General features: G+C 35.0%; 1 protein-coding gene and 1 long non-coding RNA gene across 2 annotated transcripts in view; one reads left to right on the plus strand and one right to left on the minus strand.

The window, feature by feature from the left end:
• LOC124403782 (contactin-associated protein-like 2) overlaps positions 1-19,813 on the minus strand; it is a 264,257-nt gene that overhangs the window by 24,317 nt on the left and 220,127 nt on the right. The window contains 2 exon segments of the mRNA XM_046877556.1: positions 5,593-5,811; positions 7,469-7,639. Of these exon segments, the coding sequence (XP_046733512.1) occupies positions 5,593-5,811; positions 7,469-7,639 (390 nt within the window).
• On the plus strand, positions 4,757-11,605 carry LOC124403784. Its single transcript, XR_006928949.1, has 3 exons — positions 4,757-4,975; positions 5,603-5,745; positions 10,794-11,605. It is a non-coding gene; the product is annotated as an uncharacterized LOC124403784 (long non-coding RNA).

Raw genomic sequence — 19,813 nt, forward strand, 5'->3', positions numbered from 1 at the left:
AGGGGTTACAGAGCTTACTGGCTAAAATATGAGAGCCTGTGAAAACATCAACAGTATCACCAGGGTTCTGTGGAAGACTGTGTAAAAGGAAAGCATTTCTGAGAGCTCTGGAAAAAGATTTTGTGGTCTAATGAGACTAAAGTCAAGCTACTTGGTGTAACGCAAAAGCATAAAGCAATTTACTGTAAACCAAGTACAATGGGAATAACAAGCAAAGTAAAAGAAGACAATTAACAGTTTCCTAGCATGCTGTGAAGCAAAAATAAGAATAATTAGATGGATTTACAAAAAAAAAAAAAGATTAGATTAAAGTGCACTGGAGTTTTTGTTTTTGTCCATAAACCAAACAGTCATATAAACTCCATTCTTTAATAAATTAGAAAACTGGATGCATTTAATCATTTTCAGCTCTGCAGGCTGTAACCTAAACTGAGCCCTTTTATTGCTGTGAAATCTTACCAGGTAAATTAATCTTTGAAAATACCCTCTTGTTAAAAAACAGTTTTAGTTATCTCCAGATTTTAATAAACTTAATATAAAACCATAACATTTTGCAGGCACGAATATGTTCAGTATTCGATTATATACTTTCAATATAAAGTATAACAGTAATATAAAGTACTGTGATGCTATTGTAAAGCCTGGATATCAATAGCATCAAAGCATTACAGGGCTCTTCGGACATTACCCTTAGTGTTTCTGTGCATTTTATAGAGTATGCATAAAATAGATAACAAATTAACTCCATGGTTTATCAAAAGTCTCCACATATAGAAGATTATGTATGCCAGCAACATGCAGGTTGTGCCTCTGTAAGTGTATGTTCATGGACATTCACTTCTTGGTTAATCCACAGTTCCAGTATTTTCTCTTTTTCTTTAGAGACTTAAGGGACAACCTGTATTATGACACTTTTCTGACACACTTCAAAACATTGCTCTTTCCCTTGATTTTAATTGCACACTTGCTGAGATGTTGCTCCAATGTTACTAACATTACATAGTTATTCCGATCATATAATTATATCGAATATCACTGTAAGTTTGTGTAGAAAGCTGAAATTATTTGGTAAGGATCAGTTATTTTTACTCCAGCCAGGTAGACTGTAACCTAAGCTTTGTACCCAAAAATGAATACATTAAGTGGTTTCAGAATCCTTCAGGATCTCTAATCCCTTAAGTGACAAAAGTTATGTGAAAATAGGGTACAGAGACCCTCACAGTGACAGATGCTAAAAAATAGAAAAGGGCACATGGATAAAATTTTTAAATACACACCACGGTAAAACCTACTGAGCTAATCACCAAATCACAACAGTATAAATAGCAAACAGCTTACGTTGTCTTTTTGCCGTCTCCTGTACTTTATTATAATTTTTTCCCCAATTGTTAATTTTACAATCTCTTCTTTTTTCCCTCCCATTTCATATCAATTAACAGCAGTGTTCTAGTCGGTTAATTTCTGGCACAGAGAAATTACAATAAATCAATTTAATTGTTTAATATAATCATGTGTGTATATTAAGTATTTTACAAATACATTAAACTGGTTTAACCAGTCATAATTTGGAGACAAAATATTCCATTTAATTTTAATTCTGCTGAAATGTTCCTCAGTGAGCTTGTGGCTAAGAATCCCACGCTCTCGCTGCCATGGCCTGGATTTTATTCCTGGGCAGGGTACCAACCTAGCTACTGGTCAACTGCACAAGCCAGTGCTGGTCGGAAGCCCAGTTAAAAGCAGGAGCGTTATGTCAGAAAGGGCGTTAAGCATAAACTCTGTGCCAAATATCAAATATGCAGATTAATGATTTGCTGTGGTGATCTCTGATGAAAGATTCTGAAAGGCAACAACACCTAAAATATACTGAACTATTAAACACAATATGGTACATGTTAGAGTTTAAATATAAACGTGAAACAGCTTTGAATCAAAATTCTACATAAACGTTATTGAAAAGCAGGCATCATAGCAACATATATTTTATTACTTAATTCATATGCAGTGTATGTTAAAGAAGGTTTATTTAGTGAGCTGCAAAGCCTATTGATTCGCTGCATGATCTCCCAATGAAATGTTTAACAATATGCAATTACATACATGCAGTCAAGACTTGATCCAACATAACAAACTAAAATACACCATCTGTACTTTGCAAGTTAGTGTTCTGTAGGTTGTAGCTGTAGTGCAATAACCGATCACTTTATGTAAATTGACAGACAGCAGCCAGAAAAATGTAACTATAGTAACATTATTAGGTTTCCAAGTTTTGCTGGTGCTAGACACTTGATGTTTTATAGTTATTTCCATCTTTTTCTTCTGTTTCTGCCCTTAAAAATGATTCAACCAGACTAAATTATAAGTTGTACAGACGTGAAACTTGGTTAGTGGATAGCTACCCCTCCTACTACCTCCTACACAGGCAAATGAACCAAGCCAGATTTTACTGACGGAGCAGAATGTTTAAAGTTTTGGCCAATGTCTAAAGAACTGCAAATCATACTCTAAACATTTGCACCTCTGATTTCTTAGCTTCAGCCAGACAAAAAAAACTGACATTGATTTAGAACTTTCTTTCAGCTTCTCCCATTAGAGGTCGCCACAGCAGATCATCCGTATTCGTGATCCGCATGTTCGATTTGGCACATGTTTTTACACTGGATGCCCTTCCTAACGCAACCCTCCCAATTTATCTGGACTTGGACCGGCACTAAGAGTGCACTGGCTTGTGCAACCCCAATTCCCTGACCGGGAATCGAACCCGGTCCGTGGCAGTGAGAACGCCGAATCCTAACCACTAGACCAACAGGGAACCCTGACATCACTTCACTAAATTGCATAATATCTGAAATCTACTTTTAGAAACAACTACAAGAATTTTTGGTGCAAGAGAATTTGTCCAATGTGCTCATATGTCCTATCATGCGTCTGCATCATGCGAATCTGTTTGTCTGTGTAACTAAGCAAATATTATTACCAACAGCCAATCAGATTTCTATTAGCAGAGTTTTTAGCATAATAATATAAGAAAGAACACATACACAAACAAAAGCACAACAGAAAGAAAAAAATCTCTGAATAAAAGTCAAGGATTGAATATAAACGCAGGCAGCAATAAGGGGTACAAAAAACATGCTGATATTGAAGCAGTCGGTTGTTGCTTGAAAATAAATCAGAGCAAAAAACCTTTAACATGAATTTGAGAGCATGAAAGTGAGTACAGAGTGAGCTGGTGGGATATTGTGGAGAATATAAAATTAGTTGATGTATTAACAAGTTGCTACAGTAAGTGCAAAAATCATCTATGCTCAGCAAGAAATAATCATAGGTGAGGGAATCTACCACTGACTAATAGTCCAAAACTAATGCTGTATATTGTAATGACTGGAACAATAGACAGAGATTAGACTACATTCTGTTGGAAAATACTTTCTGAAGCTTGTTACTGAAGAAGCAATAAGTTTAATGATGACATTATTTTTGCAGGACATAAATTCTTCTGATCTGGATTCCGAAACCTCATTTTTCACAAGTTGTGCATAATGAGGTTGTGATACAGAATCTAATGAGATTTGGACTGATTAAAGTTAGCTGCTATTACACATGACTCGAGTATATATTTGGGCTTATATATTTAATTATGATATTTAATTATAATTATGATATTTAATTATGATGAGTCTAGATGTAAAAGTGGTGTCCAGAACGCTGTATAATTTTGAAAAAAAAATTCTAAGAATAATCTGCCATGCTAACGCTTGACAGTAACAGTACTTTTTGAATAACAATTTTTTATTTCTGGCCCCTGCTAAATTTTTCCAATTTCCTGCTACAAATATTTCATTCACCAACACACTGCAACCTATTACCCAGCCCTCCTAAATTACATGACAGTTACTTATGAAGGATGGTGAAGGCTAGGAGGTTGTCATGGCATGGTTATGCCCTGGGACAAAATTTCCCAACAGTCACTGCACGAGGTCACATGCTACAAATTATTATCTGCGCCTGTTTCTTGTTTTACCTAATAAAGAGGAACAATTGAAACTCTGGATTCTATGTTTTTCCATTGTCTTTTTTTTCCACTGCTCCTGATTGTTAATGTTGTTCTTGTGCCTAGTATCTAATGTTTATTTGAATCACAATCATTAGAGAGTAAACGTCCCCTTGTCATTGCCTCGGCCTCGTTACGTGACATGCTGGACACGTTAAGTCAGCTACCACACTTTTTCTAATCACTGGCCATGCTACTGTATTTTACAGGGCAATAGAACACAGCTGGAGGAAATCCTTATTGCTAGCTGCTTATGTTATATAAAAATTTTAAAGCTAGTGTTAAAAGTGGACTGGCAAACGTGTAGTTGCTCTCTCAAATAAAAATAACTTAATAAAGGGACATGATGGAAGTTGATTATTGGAACAATAATGATACTTAAACCCAGCCCCAGTTCTAAACTCCTTGGTTGTGTTAATAACCTCTTTGCAATAATAACAGACATGCTACCAAAGGCTTTTTACTTCACCTTATTTTTACTGCTTAGAAACACAAACTTTACCAGATATTACTGTCTGGCAGAATAATAAAGTATCTGTCAGGGATCCACCAGCCACACCCTCGCCAAACCCTCCAATCACTCCAAGCAGCTCACCTACTTACTAATCATCCACACCTGGTCCAAATCAGTCACCACACTATAATACCCCCCCCGTTTATCCACAAGCACATTGTCCGTTCTACAGCTTAGGCTTATGAACATTTCGGACTACCCAAGCCACTCCGTTTGGTTTCTCTTAGCGTGCAAGATTCTGTGTGTTATTTGATCTCACTCTGCCACAGTTTTCACCTGGTTTAGTTTACCCTAGTTTGGTGCTATTTTTCGTGCTTACTGCCTTGCCCTTTTTGTTTCTCATTAAAAGGCCTTCGTTGAATTCACTTCAGTTTCCAGTATGTTCTTTGCGCCTGACAGTATCTAAGGTAATACAAAATTTTTATTCACGTGAATAAAAGCCTAGAAAGGTATACCATATGTCTTCAAAAAGCCTTAGTATTCAAACAGCGTGTGTTCAACCCCTTATTTTTGTCACTCATTAAGAAAGAATTATGGTTGGTATTAATGAAAACCATTTTTATAAACAACAACAAAAAAATCTAATCAGTAGAAAGAGATGTTTTAAGTTCTGTCTAAAAGTTTCTCCAAATTTGGATCTTGCAGACCTTACTAAAAAAAAGACCCAGTGCTGTATTCTCTCCGAAAGAGATATTCTTTAATGAATGAGAGAAATCTATGAAAAATGAAATTTATGTTGTTTTTTCAATGTTGAATATAATAGCATACATAATACAGCATTTGAATGCTGAAACTCAAAATGCTGAGTGTTATTTTATGGGTAGGTAAACCTTAGAGGTATGAATTACACACAGGTAATTTGCATAATCTGAAAACAGAGCCCAGAAATTAGCCTTTAGCAGCTGTGAAACCAAACTTTCCATTTAAAGCTCTGCAAATTAAACGCATTTATGCATAACTGAAAGCTCTGTGTATGTATAAAAGTGTGTGTGTGTGTGTGTGTGTGTGTGTGTGTGTGTCTTACCCACATACAGCTGGCTGTAGAGTTCCAGGCGTGTATGTCCTTGTGCAGGTGCAGCTCGAACCTCCCTGTATTGCTGATCCAGTTGCAGCACAGCCTCTTTAACATTCCTTTCCGCGCTGATGCGATGCCACTGGTCATCATTTAGCGGCGTTGGTGAGTGGACCTTCAGCTCTACCGGCCCGTTTCCCACATCAAAAGAGAAGGAGACCACATTTGGTGCTAGAGAGAGATCAGAATGCACAAATTAACTGACTACTGTTAAGTTACAATCACCCAAGTGGGTATTGTGTGTACACTGTACAGGCAAAACTTTATGGCCACTGATCAGGCCTGACATTATGACCACCTGCCTGATATTGTGTTTGTGCCCCCTTTGCTGCCAAAAAAGTCCTGACCTGTTGAGCATTAACAACAATAACTTCTTCAGCAATTGGAGCTACAGTTGCTTGTCTTTTCGATCGGACCACATGGGTCAGCTTTAGCTCCCCACATGCATCAATGAGCCTCGGTTGCCCGTGACCCTGTTGCCGGTTTACCACTGTTCCTTCCTTGGATCACTTTCGATAGATACTGACCACTGCAGACCAGGAACATCCTACAAGAGCTGCAGTTTTGGAGATGCTCTGACCAAGTCGTCTAATCATCACAATTTGGCCCTTCTTAAACTCGCTAAAATCCTTATGCTTGCCCATTTTTCCTGCTTTGAGGACAAAATGTTTACTTGCTGCCTAATATATTCCACCCAATAACAGGTGCCATGATGACGAGATAATCAGTGTTATTCAGTTCACCAGTCATAATGTTATAATGTCAAAGTTATGCCTGATCGGTGTATATACATCACATTATTTTTTTGGGTAGAGTTTGGCTGAAATGTTGGAGTGGTTAAAATATTAAAGTATTGTAGTTTATCTCATAATGGAAAACAGTAACTACAACATTTTATATTTCCTTCTCTCTCTCTCTCTCTCTCTCTCTCTCTTGCTCTCTCTCTCACAATATGTGTATCCTCTTGATCCTGCTCTCTCACGTATTTTGCTTTATCCTTCCTCCATGTGTTTGTACTTTCACAAAAAAAGCAGATCATTTCTACATGTTTTGCACTTGAATATAAAAATCTTCTTAATATCCTTAATATTTAAGTGCAAAACATATTGGCATGTCTGTACAAATGCAAAGTTCTGATCTCTATACTTGAGGGTTAAATCAATTTTTGTATACAATACACTCATACATTCACTGACCACTTTATTAAGAACATAAGGAAGACCTGCTGATTGTGGGAGTAATTATAAAACCAGCCAGCTATGTAGAAGCAGTGCCATGCCTAAAATGATGAAGATACAAGCCAGGAGCTTTAGGTGATGCTCATAGCTAAACAAAACAGCAACATGAGGAAAAATAAGATCTCAGTGAAAAGGCACGGCTGTTACTGGCAGACAGGCTGGTTCCAATATTTTAAACTGCTATAGAAACTGCTGATTTATTAGGATTTTCACACATTTGTGTGAAACAAATAATACAATAATTAAGATTACCTCCATTTTCAACTTTAAGATTTCATTTTCGAAGAACTGCAATTCAGAATATTAAGTATGTCAAACTGCAGCAGAAGACCTCATAAAAAAGAATCGAAGGCTATACTGGGCACAGACTCACCCAAACTGGAAATCTAAAAATAGGAGAAAAATTCACCTGGTCTTTTTTCCTTAACTGTCCAGAAACTGTCCAGTATCTAATAAGTGAAAACTTATGCAAGGCACTGTAACATATGTGTATATGTGTTTTGGTGTGTGTGTTTGTGTGTGAGTAAGCAAAAGAGAGAGAGAGAGAGAGAGAGAGAGAGAGAGAGAGAGAGAGAGAGAGAGAAACTCACATTTTAGCTCCAGGCGGATAAAATCTGTATTGCCCAAATTCTCCAGGAAAACTCCACGAGGTGCAGAGGTCTTAAAGTAGAAGGAAATATCTGCACTTGTTTCCGCTTGGAAAGTGGAAAAATGCAGGTAGGAGGATGGAGTGGTGAAAGATGCTGCATTCCAGTAACTACCTGCAAAATTGCAGAGGGGAAATCAAGTCATACTTTCTTTCTCTTGCTTCGCTGTTACCTATTCAATTCTGAGGATAGAAATAGCACAGAAAAAAATCAGTGCTAAATGTAACAAGAACATGTTTCTTTCTGGATATTAGAATATTCAGCCAAAAATATACCAAATATAAATGAAACCCAGGCCATACTATAAACATGAGTTGAATTACAAGTAAATAATAAAGTTGATTACATTTATTAGGGTTGCTCTTTTAAATTTAAATCGGTGAAATGGGGATTTTAGAGATTTTTATTATGCTTCAATTTAATTATGAATATTATTATGATCTGCACTTCATAATTTTCCCCATCACTTATAAATGGTAACTAAAATATACATTTAGGGTCCAAATATGAATACGCCACAGCTGCAATAGGAAAATAAATAAAGCAAAATGCTGGCACATCATCAGGCTGGAAACAAAGCTGTTTTTCTGTACTCCTTACCAAAACACCCCTGTCATTAAAATCTAACACTACTAATTGTATTATTTTTTGCTGAAAAGATTTAGTTTAATTAAAGCTTGCTTTTTTTCTCATGAACAAGACTACTTGCAAAAAAGTTTTTTTTACATGCCATGCCAATAAAAAAACTTTTTTTTTATATTAAATATATTCACATGTAGACACATTAATTAAAGGTTTAGTGCTTTATAAATTATTAGCTGCAGCACTCCAGGAGTGAGAAATGTGTCCAATGTTTGTTATTTTTTGCAGTCTAAAATAAGTTTCTTAAAAATAATTAATGCTTAATTACAAAGCAAATATTGTTAGTCAAAATAAGACCTTTGTCTTTGAAGAAAAAAGTTGCTCTATCCTGTGCATGTGGCTGAAACTGACATAAGTAACAATGGTAGGATGTGTTAATAAAAAACAATGAATGTGACAAAACAGAATAAACACAGCATTCTGCATTATATACACTGTGCTGTAAAGTACATGTGACAAGTATATATATATATTCCTTCCTTCCTTCCTTCCTTCTGCCCGCACGCCCGCAAAGCCAAAATGAATGCATTAGTCACATGACCTAATGTCTGATCACAAACACACCTATCTAACACCATCTATCTATCTATCTATCTATCCATCTATCTATCTATCTATCTATCTATCTATCTATCTATCTATCTATCTATCTATCTATCTATCTATCTATCTATCTATCTATCTATCTATCTATCTATCTTCTGCTTTAAATCTCTTTTGAATTTTAACCAGCCGATTCAGTGAGTAGTCTCTCTCTCTCTCTCCTGTTCCCTATGGGTCTTGCTTTCCTCTCTACTCAGTTTTGTACAAATATAACAATATAACCAATATAATCAGTGCTGCTTCTCACTGCTCTTGAGCCAGAAAGAGCCATTAAGAAAGCAAAAGCTTTTACACTTTCTTCTGAGAAAGAAGGTGGAGTCTATAAGAATTTTCTAGGAATCATAATATATGCTATTTATATAGCAGTGAAGGTGAAAAAAGAGAATATTTGTTTTTCTAAGACAAGGAACACAACTAAATAATTAGTAAAATGCACTGTACATACCATTTTATGTCATGGCATTTTTAAAAATATTTTTAATATAATTCTTACAAATAAAAATAATAGTATGCAGAGTTAGTCTGTATTAGTTAGGACTTTGTGGCAATGCTATAGTTACTTTGTGCAAACAAGATATGACAAACCAATAATTCAGTAGTGTACTTCCATGACTTTCTTTTTTCTGGTTTGTGCTCAAGCCAGGTGAAGCTTGTATTCATCATGAATTGCACTGAAGTATGTGAAGGGATCTAGCATGATCTGATTGTGTGTTTTTTTTAACCTGTGAGTGTTTAAGCCTTGATCAAAGGAACTTAGAAGCAGCACTTTATACATTTGGCAGCTGGTGAAATCTTTTCGCATGGTCAATTTATTCATTAACCTTATTTTTTTTCTTTTACAATTAATGGATTATTTTTTTAAATCAGAAAGCTTATCGAACATTTCAGATTCCATTGAACGACACTAACACACTGGCTGGGAAATATGGTAATTTATTTAATTTTAAATTCATTGAATATACAATACATAGCTCAGAAGCTGGGGTCAGAGCACAGGGTCAGCCATGATACAGCCCCCTGGAGTACAGAGAGTTAAGGGCCTTGCTCAGGGGCCCAAGAGTGGCAGCTTGGCGATACCAGGGTTTGAAGCCTCAACCTTCGGATCAGTAACCCAGCACCTTAACTACTAAGCTACTACTCCCCTATGCTGATGTACTAAACCTTTTTTGATTGTCCTTTTTTATATTGACTTGCATTGATTAAACAATTTGCTATCTTTGTCTAATCCTGTAGTTCTGACCTCTGCTTAGACTTTGACCCTGTCTCGCTTTTTTGTTTTTGTTTACGTGGTTTGTTAAAGATTCAAAGTTTACCAACCAGTGTTTGCATTCAAGAATGCTTTATTAAAATGACAGTCCTAAACTGCAGCCTTAACAGGCAAAAACACTGCCCATCTCTAGCTATAAACAAAACTAAGAAACAACTGCCAAATTGAAAAAACACATTCTGATTTAAAATCACTTTCAGGTTTTATGTCAATTACTTTGTTTATTTATATATATATATATATATATATATATATATATATATATATATATATATATATATATATATATATAAAATGAATTTTTTTTGTGTGCTTGTTCAACAGCTTCTGCACATTATTCACTGCCATTATATTAATTCTATAGCCTTTATATTAATCTTCTGTACATATAATTGATATATACTGAACAGGCATTACATTATGACCACCTGTCTAAAACTTCCAAAAACATATCAATTAGTCATTTTAATACTCTAAATTGCCCCTAGATGACAATGAGTGTTTGTGCATGGTGCCCTGTAATATAATTCAGTCCTATCTTTGGTGTATTAAAGTTATAGCTTGAAATTGTAATACAAAAAAAAAAAAAATGAAATAGTTTTTATTTTTTGCTATGATAAACATTTTGAAAAATACTTCTTTCAGCCGTATGTTGTCTAGTGGCTGTATAACTATTATCCAGCATTAACACAATATTTCGTTTTCAGTTGCAATGATTGCTTTTAGATTTGACTTCAATCATCATTCTAATTTCAGACTCCACCACATGTTTCCAACTCAATAACTAACTAACAAGGATCACACCTCAGCGTTTGACCTTTTATAAGCTCTGCCAGCTGAAAGCAATAAATGAGGCACAAATGAGCACTGGCTGCTAAACACTAATGACCTTCTGGAAAAGACAGATTCCCAGCATTCATGGTATTTTTTATTACACATTCACTTAGACTAAAGAAATTTAATACTAATCAGAATCATACTATGTTTTGAAAAATGTGTTGTTGAGCTTTGGCATTAAGATCAGCTCAGATCAGAGATTTTAAAATCTTCTGAACTTACACCATTAGAGCCTATACTCCTTTTAAAAAGTTGCATTCTTAAATGAATGTATTGTCTTATTCATTTATGTATGTATGTTAGCTTGCATTCTTTATTCTTTTTACGAATAATGCTATTAAAATTTCATGTTATTAGAAAAATTGGGTGTATATTTAAAAGCTATTTACACTATTTAAAAGAAATATCAAATGTTAAACACCAACATTGTGTTCCACATTAGTGCTGTTTGTCAGCAGTGTGTGAAAAGAATCTGAAGTATTTCTGGATCAATGTGAAGTAATTATGTGGCACTCCCCTATACCTAACCATTTAGTGATGTCTATCTGTGTTTCTTTACATAAATGTATGCCCTAGAATTGTTAGATCTTTCTGTGCGTTCCTGATTGCTGGCCATTTCAGATACTGACCTTTAAGACCCAAAGCAAAGAATAAAAGGCACAACAAAAGAGACATGTGAGAGGTTTGTGGATTTAAAAGTTCAGGACTTTGGAGAAAATAGGGAATTGCACTTTTCAGAGACTCTGCTAATGATCGAAAGTCAATGTTCTTCCTTCCTTTCACATGCTCTAAAAGGTCAATCGCATCATCTGAGGTTTGAAGTTTCACAAGTTCTGCAGATGTTCCCAACTGTCTATGGTACATGACTAGAAAAGGTCACTATCTGAACAAAGTGTTCAAATATGAACCCAAATAAGACAGTAAGTATAGAATATGTTAGCTTTTTAAACAAGCTACACAAAAATAATCATGTAATATACATAGGATGATGTCTTCTAATGATTAAAAGCTCTAACCATTTTCAGCAGACATACACTTGAAATGTCCAAAAGGTCAAATCAAATAGTCAAAAACCACTTATTAAATAGAAAATCTCTCCCTGAATGACATGCAGTGGATGACTATTTAAAAGTAAAAGAATATGAAAAAGTGCATGAACTGTCTTCAGAGCTATGACTTATATCTGTATGTTGGCATATTTCCTTTTGAAACAGGAAGGGTCATGGGAGTGTGACCTAAAGCTTGGCTGATTTTCACAACAGCCAATAGCATTTGATATACACCTAATTAGCATTTAATCCAATCAGACTCAATAATAACTTACTAACTCAAAAGCAAACCAAATAGAGAATGGTTCCAATTGTGTAAGGTTTCTCATGCCATGCTATGACAAGGAGGTGTTTGGGCTTATTGAGCAAAAATTACCATCCATCATACCTTGGAGTTTAAAAACTGCATGAATGAGTAATTTTTCAAAGTGAAACCTATTACTTGCACTATTACTTGTTAGATAAAAAAAAAAATCCCTTTTTATTAACACCTTCAAAAAGTAGTCATTACCATGGACTCTTTTTAGCTTCCAATGAAATCGATTTAAAAAATTAAAAATGAGGTCCCTATCTGCTCAGACCTCGTACCTCAGATCTCAGTATAACCTACACTGTATCTATATGTGTGTGTGTCTAAAGGTGTTTGAAACCCATAATATTTCATTATCTGTGACAAACCACAGACAGAAAATTGGTTACTTTAGTTTTATTCTATTTGGTGACATGGTCAATATTTTTTTTTTTCATTGTGCACCGTTTTCAGCCCATCAACCTATTTCTTGTTAATTATTTATTTATCGATTTATTAATTTATTCCAGATTTTTTTCCTTGGTTTGTTAAACATTCAAAATTTACCAATTAGTACAGGATGTTTTATGCTTTAGATGCGCTATAATAAAATTTTGCATTCACTTGAGCTTTGAAACCCAAACCTGTTCCAGCATGGCAATGCCCCTGTGCACAAAGTGAGATCCTTAAAAATATAGTTTACATGCTTTGGAGAGGAAGATCTTGAGTGGTCTGCACCACTCAAGAATGAACACCGTTGGAATTAATTGGAACGCTGAGTGCACCCCAGGTCTCCTCACCTACATCAGTACCTGACTTTCGTAATCCCCTTGTGGCTGATGAACACAAATATCCATGAGTACACTCCAAAAATCTGGTGAAACATCTTTCCAGAAGAGTGAAGGGAATTATAAACACAAATTGGCACTAAATGTGGAATGCAATGCTCAAAAATCACATACCATAATTACCACCAGGTGACCCAATACCTTTGGCAATATAGTGTAAACTGTTGCATTTATACAATATTTAATTTTTTAATTGCAATGATTGCATTTAGATTAGACTTCAATCAATTTTTTTTGTTATTGCACAGATCATATCCTGGTTATCATGCACCACAAATGTATGCTAGCCTAGGAAGCTAACAACAAACAAGGCAGAAGGTATGGCTAATGTAGATGAGACAGAGGGAGTCAGCGATGTAAACATGAACTCTTTTGTTTACATTTTGTTCAATTACAAGGTACACTCCTGTACTCAGTTCACTTTTACACACTGCACTGTGTAATATACAGTAAGTTTACTGACAGTGCTATTTTGTGTTTTGTGTATTTGTCCTACATTGTCTTGTGTTGTCTTAAACTGTCTTGTGTTGTCTTGCAGTGTCTATCTTGCACTGTTTGCACCAGGTTGCACACGATGTGGCGAGGACACTTACTTTAGTCCTTAGTTTTCTGTTATGTAGCTTTATGTTGTTTTATGTAGCACCAGGGTTCTGGAGGAACATTGTTTCATTTCACTGTGTACTGCGTCAGCTATATATGGTTAAAATGACAATAAAAGCTTCTTGACTTGACTTGACTGATCACTTGATCATCATCATCTTTTCTCTGCTTGTGTTCTATATGGTGGTTGTTTAGCCTGGATACATTCATTAGTTAACAACATTTAAGGGTACTAGCGTGACACTAAAACAGGTAGTAACAATGGCAACTTTTTCCTTAAGTACATGTCAGAGCCCAAACTTCTTTACTTTAACTTGAGTGGGAAACTTGAGTCTTTTACAACCTGAGTATCTGTACTTCTATTTGAGTTAGGGATGTGTTGCCATCTCTGTTTAAGGCAAAATATAAATATGCTTCCTAGATTAACCTGGCATTTTTAGCGTGCTTTTTCCAAAGTTGAGTTGAAAAGAAGCTCTGGCAATAACTTCTTCCAAGTGGCGCTTTAATTCAGGTCATAATTTATGAGGCTGTCATCTATTATGTCAGCTGAGTATGTCTTACTCTATTGAGAGCTTATCAGCTGCTGTTTTTCTCAGTTTGGATGGTGCCTCATGGCGTCTCTTCCTTTCAAAACCTCTGAGGAAAGAACTTGTGAGATAACCAGTAATGGCTAGTGGGTATCTGTAGATTTCAGACAGCTTCCACACACTGCTAAACATACACCTCCCTATGAAACAGCCGTATTTGAACACAACTGTTTATTACAGTGCAATACTCTCACACACGCATAAACACAAACACACTTTCAGACACACACATTCACACACACTCTTTAAACAGTTAATTCCGTGTTTTTTTTTTACCTAATCTACATCCACAGTGTGCACATTGCATGTGCAATTACCAAATTCTATTTAAGCTTTTTTTTAACAATGTATCCAAAGTTAAAATTCTGGAAAAAGTTTGTCCAAGGTATATACATATACAGATGTGGAAGACAGAGATTAGTTTGAAAAATAACCTAGCATACCTCATTATTAGGGCGTTTCCACAGGTGGAAGTGTAGGTTTGGAAAATGTTTTCTAAATGTAAATGTTAAAAAATGACTGAAAATGGAGCAGCATGATAGATATTCGAAGAATACAGAATAAAATTGGAATCCTGTAAACAAATGTGGTTATGTATGGTCATTTTATAAATAATTATATAACAACTAAAACGTCAACCAATGTAACCACATTGTGTTATTTACCATTATTGAAAAGCAAATAAAAACCAGAAAAATCTAAAGATTGTGAAGGAAATGCAGATCCAGAATAAAGACACACACTCAGTCTTTCTCTAGCTGAAAAAAATAGCTAATCCTTATACCCAGAGTGACACAGAGTGAGGATAATGGATGTTGGACTAAATGCTAATTCTAGTTTGTCCAATCTAGTACATCTGGGGTCATGATACTGGGAATTAAGTCATGTGACACTTCGTGTAGCCTGAATTGCTCCCTAAACAAGAGCCAATCACAGGATCAGAGGCTGTCCATACACTGCCATCAATCACAAAGCATGTGCCTACATGCTTAATGGAACTTGATTAGGAAATCTAACTGTGAGAGCAGCTGAAGAGTAAAGAGAGACTTTTATTTCCTTCTCTTGCACCAGCCCATATTGCATTCCTGTGTAGTTAAGCTAGGTTTACAAAGAGGATAATTTTCTTAGTGTTGAGCAGAGGAAATGAGACACCTCTGAAGATACTCTCTCAGGGAAGCTTAGGGGAGCTTTAAGCATTTCCTGATGCCTATTATACAAAGAAGTGTAATGAAGATCTTACTTTTTATTTACTGAATCAAGAAAACCTTATTTTTTATTTAAATCTCTTTCTTATTCAAATGTGTTTTGTAAGAATTTTAATAGTAAGTTCAACATGTAATCCACAATCTACAGACTTTCATGTGTCATACTGTCAAGTGATTGAGTCCACATTAACTGAATTTGAAATTGTGACAGTACTAAAGGTACACAAGAAACAAACCGAAAAATGTAGTCCTTTTCAGGAGAACGGCGAGAGAGCAACTCATTTAAATGTGATTAAAATCTTGTGTGTTAACACAGAGCTCATACAGGTAATCGTCGACTTACGACCATTCGCCTTTTACGACCACAATCGTTAGCCACGGCGTACGACAGTGCGTACTAGCTTCACAGTTCTGTACATATAGCCTACTCTACTTACGACCGGTCCCAATCGTGGTCGTAAGTCGACGACTACCTGTACTTACAATTCTATGCTATATTTAAATATTATTATTATATATTTTTTTTATATATACATTTCTTTTTTTATATTTTGAATGTTGTGCCACAAGCTGTACATTTTTAATCTAATCCAATCCAGTTAATATCACAAAATCAGTACCTATAATTGGATCAATTACAGAACAGTAAAAGACCAGTCAGATGAATCTTGTTAATTGTCATATAATTTTTTATTTAAATACATACACTAGTTAATTGATATTTACTGCAGTGGTTGTTTGTTCATTGGCAGTTTTCATTAAAGTAAAATAATGTTTGAACAAACCAATAAATTGAGATTTGCTATTTTGATATGGATCATTTCAACACTTTAACAGGCAAAACATCCAAGAAAACATCAAGAACCTGTTTACTCTCCAAAGCAATCTCTGTATAGGTAAAATGAAGGACCCTAGACAATGAAAAAAGTTTTTTTTTAAGGTGTTGCAAAGAACAACTGCAGCCTTTATATTTTAAAGTGTGCTCTACTATACATCAACATGGGAGGTTAATAAGAGTTACTTGAATAGTTATTTACAGGATACAAAGTGTCTAAATATCCAAAGAAATTTCTTGAATTCCTCTAAAAGTCCAGGAAAAGCTCTGTAAACTCTATTACTAATGCTGTAACAAATGTGCAAGATGTTGACTGCAATCAGTGACATGACTCACGTGGCCATTAAACTTGTGTTCTTAGTTCTGTTTTCCTGTTGTTAATTTATGTTGTTTGCTGTAGCACCTTGGTCCTCGGGAAACATTGTTTCATTTCAATGTGTACTGCACTGTATATGGTTGAAATGACAATAAAGCCTACTTGACTTGACTAAAGAGTCTTGGTACAAACCAAATGCTAAATATTTAATCATGAGAAGCCTAATTTCATCCTGATATCCACATAGAAACTATTCAGATGTGAAATGTCAAATACGTCGTAATGTGAAGAATGTGATTTATGTTGCATATCAGTGAACCATCACCGAAACCATTGCTGGGAATTCTTTCATAATTCCTACCTGATACTAAGATTAATAATGCGAAATGGTGTTATTATATTACTTAATTACTGTCAGGGTTATTGATCTCAATTTTCCGAACAGCGAGCCCATCAAAACCCACTGAAGCCCATATGTGCAGGATCATTAAATCATATTAAATTTTCATTTGTTTGCTATCTTTATTCAATCTTTCACCCATTAATGAAAATTAATTACATTACCTAGTTGGAAATGACTTTAGCCTCATTCTGGTAAAGTGACACGGCCATAAATCATCTTATCTTTCTCATATTATTGAAGTGATAAACCTACAACTTCCATATCTTCAAGGACATATAAGACAAATTATTTTTAAATAAAAACAGCTTCTATAAATTCACAGTAATTGTCCTTCTTTGGAACGCAATGATCCACGCTGGTTACAATTCTGGCAATTATTATTTAGGCAGGTTAGATTGAGGTTTTATCTCCAGAGACAGATGAAGATAAAGAGCCTTTTTTCAGAGACTAACTACAACTAAATTAGTTCTTTGGAAAAATCGTGAAAATAAAGTTGCTGAAGTCTCTCCATTTTTTGCAGATTGTTTTGTGTCAGTGTATATTTTGGCTTGCTTATGGTTATTTTGCTCATGGTAATCATGGTTTAATATATTGTAAACAAAAAAGTTTTTTATTTTATTATTAATTATTTGCTTAACCATTTTTTATGTTTATTTAATTGCAGTATAACAGTCCATAATAGTCCAGAAAATGTTTGTGCTTGTATTAGAAAAAAGGTAGTTATTTTATTATTTCTATATTCTGATTGGACTGTTAGATCACATGATGCATATAACAAATCAAAGAAGTTGTGTACAGAAAGTGTTGTTACACATTCGACTGGATTTAGTCAGTAAAAGCAGCTGCTGAAAGTCAATCTTTCACCAACCTGCTTTTTTTCTGCATGCTATACACTGTCACTTTATTAGAAACAACTGTACAGGTCAATTGTTTTAGTGAAATGTTCTCATCAAACTATCTAAAGATATATCAGTGTAGAAATCAAATCAAAATCAAGTATCCAACATGCTATTTTGAATGCAAATCTAAATAAATTTACAATAAACACAACATTTAGATGATGCTCCATAAACCAAAAAACCCATACCTGTGGAAGGTCCAAAAAGAGGAGACTGAGCATTGCCATAGTAAGGCTTCAAACATTAATCTAAACAAGGACTGCTCTTTTTCCACCTCAACCTTATAAATAAATAAGGTGATGAATACACAATAATAGTTTCACCCAGTAGGTCAGTGCCTTCATTTTCATGCAGCCCCTTGAGGCATACGGGACTATAATCAAAATTTCTAGAGACTCAGATCTCCTCTAAGAGGATTCCATTAGGTATAATGTATTACATAGCTGAAAACACCCAGGTGCACAGAAGGAAGGCGAGTTTAAACAGAAATGTAATGAAGACTGATTCTCCAACATGGCTTTGCATGATCAAAAATTATTTTTGTCCTTATTTTTCTGCCAAGTTGAGCAACAGGTGTGAAATGAGGAAAAACAGTGGAAAATTTACTGCAAGTATTTAGCCTTACATTCTTGCTGAACAGGTGACTGCAATTAAATACAGCTCATCTGAATAATAAGTCTAAAGCAATTAACAGGAATAATGAGGCATGAAAACACATTTTCATGCGGTGATGAAACCAGTGGGATGATTAGGCACCATGCTTGTCCTCTTATTTCTGGTCTGGTGGCTGTAGGGATTCACATGTGGTTAGTGTTGAAAATAACCAGCACAAATATCATCCCTGAATTACAGTAGCACTGCTATTTTAATAACTTCTATGTCTATTTGTTGGCATTAAAACTGTGGCTGGCTTCAGTATTCTCTGTTCTTCTTCTCTAACTTTGCCAAGTTGCTCTGTGACTGCTAGTCCAATGTTTTTGGTATTTGTTTCAACTCAGAGAGACCACTTGTACACATTCTCATGTCTTGAGGGTCACAGAAAAACTTATCTTATGCCTTTTTCTGTTTTGTGGTTGGCTTCTGTTCATTACAAAATACTCCCACATTTAATTTTTAACTTTTCATAATGTATGTAAGTGTAGAATGGCTGCAAAATATAGACATTTTAAAAACCTCTGGGCAATGCAAACTTTGCGCTTTGTATAAAAGTCTATTGATTGATTCAACTATGCAACAGCTATGAAGTATTCACATAGAAAATCACCTCAGATGAAAGCATCTGTTAAAAACAAACCTTGTTGTTTGAAAGGAAATGTGTTTTGAAGGAAATGTTTCCTTTGGATGACTGAAGAATGTACAGTGAGGGGGCAAAACATTAGTAGTTTGTTTTTTTTTTGTTGTTTTTTTTACAGACAAATGTCTTTAAATATCTCAATATATAAGCGTTATTGGCAGAAATGCTTAACCAACTAGACACAGCCTATTTGTTAAATTCTGCATAAGTAACTAAAATAAACACCTTCTCTTAGGCATGTTACAGATGAAGTTTAACCCTAGATTTTAACATTAATGTCAATGAACGTTATATGAATACAACAGCTGCTCTATGAAACCAAAGTTGTCTGTAAGTGCTTTAATGCTTAAAAAATAATTTAATCACTTTATAATCCAGAAAAAAATGTGTAGAAAAAAACAGAGAGACTTCAGCATGCTTTCATAACCTCTAAATTGGATTACTGCCACATTGGGGAAGTGTTTCTGCTTGTAGCACTCCTCAGGGAATTTGAACATATTGAATAACAGAAAGTGCTCACTTTGCTAAAATGTTATTCCATTCACATAACACTTAAAATGCAACTATGACCACTCACTCACTCACTGACCCACTTCTGTAACACCTATTCCTGG

Source organism: Silurus meridionalis, chromosome 21, assembly GCF_014805685.1.
Source record: "Silurus meridionalis isolate SWU-2019-XX chromosome 21, ASM1480568v1, whole genome shotgun sequence".
NCBI classification, from domain to species: domain Eukaryota; kingdom Metazoa; phylum Chordata; class Actinopteri; order Siluriformes; family Siluridae; genus Silurus; species Silurus meridionalis.